This window comes from Panthera tigris, chromosome B4 (genome assembly GCF_018350195.1).
Source record: "Panthera tigris isolate Pti1 chromosome B4, P.tigris_Pti1_mat1.1, whole genome shotgun sequence".
Classification (NCBI taxonomy): Eukaryota; Metazoa; Chordata; class Mammalia; order Carnivora; family Felidae; genus Panthera; species Panthera tigris.
In genome coordinates, this window is record NC_056666.1 from 74,390,732 (window position 1) to 74,401,296 (window position 10,565).

The 10,565-nt window shown below is 40.3% G+C and overlaps 1 protein-coding gene across 1 annotated transcript; it reads left to right on the forward strand.

The window, feature by feature from the left end:
• Nucleotides 1–6,937: 6,937 nt before the first annotated feature.
• LOC102957140 (testis-specific H1 histone) lies at nucleotides 6,938–8,018 on the forward strand (the record flags this gene model as incomplete). Its single annotated transcript, XM_015539910.2, is given in 2 exon segments — nucleotides 6,938–7,061; nucleotides 7,064–8,018. Coding segments are annotated over 2 exon segments (897 nt in total), but the record flags the coding sequence as incomplete, so codon positions are not given.
• Nucleotides 8,019–10,565: the final 2,547 nt, after the last annotated feature.

A 10,565-nucleotide genomic window follows, 5' to 3' on the forward strand; every position in this document is an offset into this window, starting at 1 on the left:
AATGTCTTGTATTTCTTTGTCTGCTTTTCAGGTTTGTTTCTTCCAGTTTTTTAAGTAGTTTGATTGTGATGTGTCTGACTATAATTTTAAGTTCATCTGTTTGGGTTTTGCTGTGCTTTTTGGATCTGTGAATTTATACCTTTCACTAAATTTGGGTAATTTTCAACTATTTTATATATATGTATGATTATGTATTTTTTCTGCTCCGGTCTCTTTCTCCTCTCCCTCTGAAACTTCTGTGACATGAATATTGTTCCTTTTGATATTGTCCTACAGGTCTCTAAGACTATTTTTCAACTCATTTCATTTTTTTCCCTTGTTTATATTGAATACTTTTTTTTTATCTTCAAGCTCAGTGACTCTTTCTTCTGTTATCTCCATTCTGCTGAGTCCCTACAGTGTTGCTGTAGGATTATGTTATGCGGAATCTGCTACTGCTGCACAGTGGGGAGGAGGAGTTGCTCTGCCTCTTTATTGGCACTTCCCTGGAATAGAGTAGAAGGCTGAAATAGGGTTTGCCTTTCAGGGGCCACCTCACTGGTTGTGAGGAGGGGAAGGAGTGCTGCTAGTTTGAGGATAACCACCTGCAATAGGATAGGTAAAAATTGGAAAGATTCCATCCCATGGTCCTCCCTTTCTTATTTGCCAGTCCTATAGCTAGACAGAATAGAATTTTCTCCTTTTTTTTTTTTTCTTCCTGTCTGGGCCATTGGAAGTTCTGGTTTTTAGGCTGCTCTAGCGTCCAGAATATATATGAGGCAAAAAAGAAAACTCAAGGAACTTGCAGCTACCGTGTCCCCTAAGTCCTGAGACCCTGAGCCAGTCTGCCTGCTTTTATCTGCTTTTTAGAGGCTTCTGGTAGTTTTATATATTTTAGTCCAAGGTTGTTATTTATAGGAGAGGTTGAATGGAAGTGATTATCTTATCTGGAAATAGAAGTCTCTTATCTCTGTTTTTATTAAAAAATAATCTTTGTTACTTTGATAGGTCAAAAATTATTACTTACTTTGTAATGTTATTATAGTCAAGGGAAGAGCTTGTTTTTTCACATATTAACCATTATTTTCATTTATATATTGCTTAATTTGGGGGTTTACTCTTAATTTTGAAATAACTCTGAGACTGTTTTGGCAGATTTTTCCTCAGTTTGCTTTTTCACTCTTGTCTTAATCCTTTAATGCACAAAACTTTTAGATTTTTATATAATCATGTCAGTATTTCCTCTGTGGTATCTTCCATTAATTTTATACTTAGAAAATATTTCTTCTTCCTAAAATCAGATAAATACATAAACTTCTTCCTGCTTTCATTTTATATGTTTAACTCTTTGATCCATCTCAGTTTTATTAGTGTGTTGTTAAACATGAGTATTGTGCTTAAAAATTTTCAAGTTATTAACTATTGTATTCTATGCGTTTTTCTCATTAAAAGTTACTCCTACCTTGTTAAAGGTAAAGGTAGGTCTTTTAGCCACCTGGGTGGCTCAGTTGGTTAAGTGTCCAACTCTTGATTTCAGCTCAGGTCATGATCTTGCAGTTCGTGAGGTCGAGTGCCACACTGGGCTCTGTACTGACAGTGCAGAGTCTGCTTGGGATTCTCTCTCTTTCTGCTCTCTCTCTGCCTCTCCCCAGCTCGTGTGCTCTCTCAAAATAAATAATAATTTTTTAAAAAAACATTAAAAAAAAAGATATAAATTTTTTTTTCATTTGCCACAGTGGAGAATGGGGACTGTGTATGGGGCCAGCATTGGCCCATGGTGAGGCACGGCCCAGACCAGAGAAGCATATGTTGGGAGTGGACTGTGAAATGAGGTGGGGACATTATGTCTTGTTCTCTGCAGCTCAAAGTGCTAGTCCACATGAGTTGTGCCTACACACCATACAAAAATAGGCAGCAGGCTGGTTTTGGCCCATGGGCCACAGTTTTCCAACCTCTGCTCTAGCAACCTGGTGAAGGACCAGAGAACCAAACTGAAAGGGAAAACCCTTTCCTCCTGCAAAGTCTCTGCAGTACCCTTTACTTATAAAGCTTAACATCACGTCAGCTGGAAAAGGAAAAATATTTAAAAGGCCCAGATCCATTTTCACATTCAGGTAACAAAAGCAATAATTTGGCAACTGGCATAACTAGTATGGTAGAAGGTATAGTGAGGAAAGGGGAATCTGAATTGCTTGCCCAAAGCTTTGATTAGTGAAATGATATAAGAGCTGGTGTGGCAATTTCTTTTTTTCTAAGTGGAAAATGAAAAATAGGAATCCTTGGTAGGCTTAATTGTGAGGTGTAGAGAATTCTTATTCCAAACTTTTCCTTCAGTACACCACTTACCTTGTCATCTGTAAATGTGAATAATATTATCCAGTTTTCAGTGCTGTTGAAAGAACTAGTGATAACTTCTACATAATACCTGATCCATAGGCCTTCAATAAAAAGTAGCTCTTCTTCCCTAGATGGATCAAAAGCTGAGAAAAAGCCAGGAAGAAGAGTAGGATTAAAATAGAAAATTAGATGTAATTATTCCCAGGAAATGGAGAGGTAAGTGTTTTTGAAATGAAATATTTAGAACTGCAGGTTTGAAGGAAAAAATGGGGGAAATTATTCAGGATAATTCCAGGAAGTGTATTGTGAATTGTGAATGCAAATCAGTCTTGCTCTTGGTTGTATTCCTGAGCATGGGCATTTATTTACACCATTTAATTTGGAGGAAAGAAATTTTTAGTTAGTGAATTTGGGTTTCCTGGAATTTTAGATTTGCAAAGATTAGGATAGAAATAAGGTTCCTTGTAGTGGTTATAGGTCTGAGATATTTCAATTTTCAGACTACAAGAGTTACATATCTATGGTAACTGATTTCTTACTCTGCCATTTTTTTGTGTTTCTGCTTTGGCTTCATTTATACTGTAATTTGGGAATTGACAAAGGGGTTTGATGGCTGGGAGTTACTATAACAGAAATGAATGATGCCCAGCATGTAGTGTTATTCTGGGACTGCAGTTTATCTGTGTCTAGGGATGACCTAAGCCTCATATTGAAAGTAAAAATCCTTAGAGAAATGGGTTTTCAGTTTTGAGATTTAACTGACTATAGCAGAATGGTTCTTAGAGGTCCCACATTGTGGGATCATGGAAAGACTTAACTATTAATGATGCCTTGATGTAATTTATGAGAGATTTAATTTATATAGCACACCTTTGGGTGAGAAAAATAACTTGGGTAGGATTTTGCTAATACCAAAGCCCTTATTTCTCTCTTGTCATTTTTGGAGGGGTGAGTATAGATTTTATATTTGTGGGGAGGGGTGTGTTACACTAGGTGTTTAGAGCTTCCTGGGAGGAGTCAGGGAGACCAGATCTTATATTTTATATAATTGCTGAGAGATTTTCCTGTTCCTCCAGTAAGATCACCTGGATCTAGATTGTCTAGACTCTCTTATGAACAATTATGCTGAGGATTAGAAGGATGAATGCCCAATTGCTAGTCTGTTTCCATGCTTTTATGGAATCTTGATATTTTATTTTTGCATTCGTTTGTGTGAACTACTTTAGTCCTCCCAAAAGCCATGAGTGGACTGGTGGGTTTATTTGCTGAAATGACTGTTGTGCCAGGCACATAGCAGTAGTTCAGGAGAGAAAAGGAGTCTTTTGGGGAAAAACAACTAACAGTTTAAGGTCAGTGGGGGAGTTATAATAGATTAATGAACAGGTTAATGTCATTTGGTTTTGGGAGAGATAAACTGAGTCAATCCAAGATACTTGAGTGAGACCTAGAACCTTGGGGCTGCAGGCCTGTGGATCAAGGAGGGACAGTGAGGTATAGATTGAAGTTAGATCAGAGTGTGCTACTAAATTTTGCTGTACCCTTACATGGAGTTATCCTTAATGAAGTCAGAGCTGCATAACTCTATGTGAGGGAGTGAAATTAATGAAATCTGATGTTCTAGAATTTTGTAAGTAATTAAAGGTAGCCCTGTCTAAGGCAACCAAGTTCCTCTGGAGACCTCACAGAATCATGACCATCATAGAAGAGTCTTGTTACCAACAGAGAACAATATGATCTTACTCTAGAACTTGAAGCAGAAGGATTTAGGCTAAACATTATTCCCAAGTATCCTTTTTTTCTCCTCTGCCCCCACCCCCTTAACTCCAAAGCTTCCAGAAATTAAGAGCTATTGATCTTTTTCACAACAGGGTGGTGCTAGGTGGTAACTTCTGGTTTGTAATCATAGACCATTAAAATTGGAAAAGATGGTTCAGTTTTGTCTTTCTGGAGCTGGAGTTGGTGTCTCCTAATTAGAGGTATGATGCTGGTTTGTAGTGAATCTTTTCCTAATGAAATCTTTTTCCTAATGCATTCTATTTTTTTTTTTTTTTGAAATGTCTTTTTGTTTTGGGGCATCAGAATAAGAGGGCTGGCAAGTAGATTTATTCCAAAGAGGAACAAAGTAACTCCAAGGGATTGGTGCTATAGAAAGTTTCTGTCAGCTAGCTGGCTTTCTTAACCTCTGAACCAGCTGAGTGGTAGTAAGGCATTTGTTTCCTACCTCTCATTTTTGTTTTTCCTCTATTACTTAGAGTATATTTATACAGAAATCTATGTATAAATGAATGGTTATATATAAGTGAAAATGTTTTATTTTATTTTGCTTTCATATATTTCTTTTCCTTTAATTTCACCCTCTCCCAAAGGTTTCTATTTGGCCTCTTTTCTCATCACTGGGGTATCAATAAACATGGTTGATTTGGTTCTTGTCTTTCTCTCATGATGATACCATTGTGTGCAGCCAACCTATTTTTACCTGGAGCCAGTTGATATGAAGGTCAGACTTTGTTTACCTTCCTCTTATTCTCAAAGCAAACAGTTTTGCCCTTTTATCTCTAGTGGTTGCCCCATCCTATGGCCACTGACCTCTGTAAACAGGAAGTATAGCCAGACCAAGAGACTACACGAATGAGAGAAATCCTGCTCCATGTGGCTCTGCCTCTCCATCTGGCAGCTCTTCATTCATGCATTGTCCCTGTGCTGATGTGTTACTCTCCTGTTCTTAGAGATCCACAGTACCCTGCTCTAATTTAAAGACTGGGAGAAGGTACAATGAGTGCTGGTAGATCCTTTTGATTCTGAGCTATAATTGTGGAGACAAACTTCCTCTTGCTTTGTAGTAGAGATACATAAAGGTGTGGGGAGGGTCAACCTTGGAGAAAAGGAAACCTAGCTCAGTAGTTAGTAACTCAGGCATTAGAATTCAGTAGACTTAGGCATGAATCCACACTCTACCACTTACTGCTGTGTGACTACTTATAGCTGTGTCATTTTTATGTTATGTCCTTCACACCTTGGCCCTAACCTACCTTTCCAATCTAATCTCTTGCCTCTCCTGTTCTGTCTCCTCCCCACTCCCTCTAAGGGTTGTTTTATAACCAGATGGAACTACCTAGGAGCTTGTTGGAAAGATACAACCTCTGGCCTCATTCTAGACCTAATGTACTGGAATCTGTACTTTCTGAAGTACACATTAAAGTTTAAGAAGCACTGGTCTAAGCTACTTTCTAGCACTTTTATTCCTGGGAGAAACTATGTCACAGTCTAGCCTGTGACTGCTGGGTATATGTGAATGTCCTTTGGAGAAGTAGGATATGCTTTGCAATTTGAAGTGTTCTCTGAATAATTCCCAACTAAACTGTGTCCAAAATAATAAGTCCTTGAGCAACTAGCTTCCTTTTCAACCCTTTGAGATTCATCCTGCTCCTTTCTCCAGATTTTCTGGGAGTTTCCTTTGAATCCAGAGAAAGTCTCCTCACCAGAGAGGAGCTTACACAGACTCAATTAAATGCCTGTTGTGTTTAATAAAGAATAATGTTGAGTGCAGCATGGACCATAGAAATTCAAAGGCTATTTGGCTCTCAGGGACCTTTTAATTTAGTTGGAAAGACATAAACATTCAGGGTAAAGTTAATGTTATGCCTTATATTTGGGTAGTCCTTTGTCATCTACCATCACCTCTTCTGAATTTTTGCAATAATTCTGTGATGTTGGTAGGAACGTATTACTGGCTTTTTTTTTTAAGATAAAAAAGTCAGATCCAAGGATATGGAGGGATTTAGCAATGCCACATGGCTGTTCAAGAGCTGGGGTATGTGTCTATGTCTTACAGCTCTGAGTCTAGGCTGTTTTCTTGTTAAAACTATTGTGCCTCATTGTATCCTCTAGTACCGAATTAATTTAAAATAAAGAAAATGCAGTATAGCATTGCAAAATTTTAATGTGGTAGTTGAGAGAAATCATTTGACCAAAAGAATATGAGGGGGCTTCAGTGAAAAAGGTATTTTGCAGGACTCTGAAAGATGAGCAGGCATACTGGGCAGAGAAAAGGGGTGGGCAATCTAAGAAGAAGGACAAGAGGCAGAAAAGCAAAGTCTGCTCAAAGAATAATGATTATACCAGAGTTCTTAGGCTATTTGTAAACTGGACTGTTCCAATCCAACCGAATGAGGCATCTGAATTTCAGATGTAGGAATCATTGTTTAGGGTAGTGGTTTATTGGTGCCTTCTTTCCTTCATATTCTTGCATAGAATCCACCGTGTCATGAGACACATCAGGGAGGCATGACCATAGATCTCTAACTGGTGGGCAGAAAAGGTGGGAGTTTCTAGGTCGGGGGTTGTTTGCTAGACTACCACATTTTTTTTTTTTTAAAGGCATCATATGACCTGTTTTAGATAGTTGGGGGCAGCTTCTTTCACCTTAGGGAAATGTGGGTCAATGGTATTCAGGACCACGGAAAAATAGTGAACTTAAGTAAATGGTTGAGATCAAGGTCAAGAAGTGGTAGCACAATAAGGGGCGGGGCGAACACACCCTGGGATCATAAGGGTGATTCTTATGGGTGCAGAGGCGCTGAGGATCTGGATTGGTTTAGACCTAGAAGAAAGTTAAGTCTGATTGGACACCCTACCTGGGTGGCTGCTCCCTAACCAGGACCTGAACATCTCTGTGGGGCCTTGCCATTGTGACGTGGTCCAGACAGTCTCAGCTTTAGCTCCCGCCTTGGCTGGGGAGGCCCAGAGCAGTGGCCCCGCGGAGGCGGGAGCGGGGCCATGGCTGAGGTGCTTGGGCCCACTGGTGAATCCAAAGGCACTGAAGTTAAAACCCAGCAGGCCACGGAAAAAACCCTCAGGGCACCGCCAAGGCGGGGTCCACCCTCGGTGCTCAAAGTATCCCAGTTGTTGCTCCGAGCCATCACAGCACACAAAGGGCTGACTCTGGCCACTCTCAAGAAGGAGCTCGGAAATGCTGGCTATGAAGTGCGCCGGAAGTGCCGACACTCAGGCGAAGCACCCAGGTCAGATGTTAAGGGCACGCTTCTCCGAGTCAGCGGTAGCGATGCCTCCGGCTACTTCAGGGTTTGGAAGAGTCCAAAGCCGAAGAGAAAGCCTGGACGCCTGAGGTTGGAGGGGGGCGTGCGCTCTTCGAGGAGGACTCCTCCTAGGCCACGGAGCCCACGGAGGCGCAGCACGCATCGCAGGGCGGCCAAGAAGGCCAGGGAATTATGGAGACGGAGCACGAAGGGAAACACGAGGATGAGGAAGGTCAGGCCACGAGCCAAGGACTCGGTGCGTTCCAAAGCCAAGGAGGGAGCAAGGGCCAAGGTGATGAATCAGGGGAGAGGTCGCACCATGAAGGAAGACATCAGGCCTAGGACCCGAGAGAAGAGGCCAAGCTCGAAGCCCAGGGAAGAGAAGCAGCAGGACCAGGAGACGTTGGTAAAACGCACTATCCAGAAGACATCCTTGGTTAAAAGTGACCTAAATTTTAGCGGTCAGGGGAAGACCCATGCATGACCCAAGGGCTGTTCGCACAAAGACTTCTACTAAAGCTTAAAGTCCTCCGTATGCAGCCGGGAGCCTGTAGTGTGGGAGCAATTTCCCTTCCTCCAGGCACAGATGCCTTTCCCCTTAGGCTCTAATGAGAGCAGCTCTCACACACTGAAGTGGACAAAACTATACACAAGACCTTTCCACTACATTGTGTCTGTTTCGTCTTTGCTGTACCAGGAAGGGTAAGGGTGGGTGGTGAGGTGAGACCTATAGCAGAGGCATATGGAGTGAAGAGACAAGGAGATGTTGGGATTCTGTTCCTGCTTCAGGACCTGGGAAAATGCCTTTCAGAAGGAAAAAAGAAAATAGGTAGAAGAAAAGCGGCAACTTGACGAGATTAGATAGAAGTACTGAATTAACGTTAGACACCCTATCAAATCCAAATTGAGTTTTGGGGAGAAGGGTATGTAAAGAGCAAAGTGGGGGGCATCGTTGGGACAAGAAAATAGACAACCTTTAAGTTGAGTGGTCTCACTGATCCAAAGTGTTCTTAACTGAAATTCCTTTTAGGAAAAAGGCCCTTCTCCCAAAATTGTAATGGGTTTATAGTTTTTGCTTGACTTGATAATCTTAACTTTAAAACTTTGTCTTATATGTTAATCTTCACTTAAAGGAGAGTGTGAAAGCATCTAGCACAGGGTAGGTGCTCATTACTGAGATTTTAATGAGTATAAATAATTTGTGATTATGTAATAATGACTATAGCAGAAAACTATACAGGATCAGTACTTAATGAGACCAGGATTCTAGTCAAAGTTCTGCCACTCTGACCTTGGCTGAGTTGTTACTTACCTGTTCATAGCTTGGTTTTCCTTCTCTGTAAAAAAAGAGTTGCAATTGGGCTAGGATGATTTTAAGTGTTAGTAAAATAAGAAGTACTTAAAATATCATGACATAGGCTTTTCTTGCCAAAATTCAGTAAAGGAGTTATCAACTGGGAAAGCACTAACTATAAGAGAGGATATTATCAAGATTTATGAATGCAAAACAAGCAACAAAGATTTATAGAATGCTTATCAGAAGTATAAGATGGGGAAGGCTAATGAATAGCTAAGTCTTTTGCTTTTCTTAAAAAAAACAGGCATTGAACACTATATATCAAATATGGGGCAAATGTATGATTTCTTTTAGTTCTGAAAGCAAAGGTTAAGAGCAGCATGGGAGTAGTTCTCATGCCATAGGTCATGACAGGACACGGAAGTGGTCCCTAGGGAAGTAAATATCAAAGTTGCTGGTTCAGGGAAATGACGCTGTTTCCAACTGAAGCCAAACAAATAGGGGAAAGGGAACAACTGGGAAGGTGCTTTTTATTCTTGAAAAGAGGTGAGAATGATCGTTGGAGGTGGGAAGGTGTTGGGACAACCTGGGGAGCTTTTTCAGAGTGTACCTGACCAAGCTTTTGCCAAGAGTCTGATATCACCTACAAGGGGGAACAGAGTATGTGTATTTACAAAAAACAAAACAAAACAAAACAACCACACAAGAAGAAAAGAAAGCTTAGTGATGCTAATAATCACCCTCTCACACCCTTAAATAAGAATTACCACTTTAAACCTATGCAAAGCTAATAGTAAAATGCTTGAAGTATATCTCATCTATAGATGATTTGAACTTTGAAATTTCCCCCTGCTGTAATTAGGTTGTGTTCTTGAATTGTCTGTGAGTAGCAGAATGAAGCAAACGGAATCAGAGAATAGGGAGCCATCTGAAAAGAGGCTGTGAAAAACATTGTCTATTGAACACAATTAGAACAAAGTTAATCAGATGTCCTTGTGATAGCCAGATGTATTGCCCCTTTATAGTCCTGGGAGGTTTTATTATTTCATTTTTATTTTAGAGAAAGTGTGAATCAGGGAGAGGCAGAGAGAGGGGGAGAGAATCCCAAGGAGGCTCCACACTGTCAGTGTGGAGCTTGATGCGGGGCTCAAACCCACAAACCATGAGATCATAACCTGAGCCGAAGTTGAGTGCTTAACTGACTGAGCCACCCAGATGCCCCTATAGTCCTGGCAAGTTTTTACCTAAAGAATCAGATGATCTAGAACTAGATGCCTTTTCTCCTAAGATGGGATGCAAAACAGGGGCAAACATTTTTCTAGATTTCCTAAGAACCATCCCAGTTCTGTTTGTATTGTGATGATTTCATTTAAGCAAATTTCCATCTATTCAGTCAGTACATTTATTGAATTTATTAAGTGTCAGATCCTGACTGTAATAGCTATCAATGGTCACTACAGATTATTTTTCATTCATAAGCTTTTGGGTGGCTGTACTCCAATGAAATATAAGAAATGACTTTACTCATTGGCAAGCTATCCAGATTATCTAGATTATAATGCTAGCTGGGTACTTCTGTGAAAGGAATTCCCAAGAATAGGTAATCTCATCCCAAGTGTTCACTAATAACTAAATGCCTACAAGATTCTGGGTGCTTTGCTGAATAAAGATGGATAAAGCATAATCCCCACTTCTCACTGCTCACACTCTAGTGCCATATTTGGGTATTTAACTTTAGTCAGAGCAAATGGAACATCCCTGACCTCAATTCTTTGCTTTCAACTGCCTAGTCGATGATGATGATCAGAAAATTGTTGGACTTTAGAGTTGTAACAAAGCTTAGATGCCCTTTAGCAACAACTATTCAATGGTTGTTGATAAAACAGTTAACAAAAAATACAAATGGCCTTTAAAAA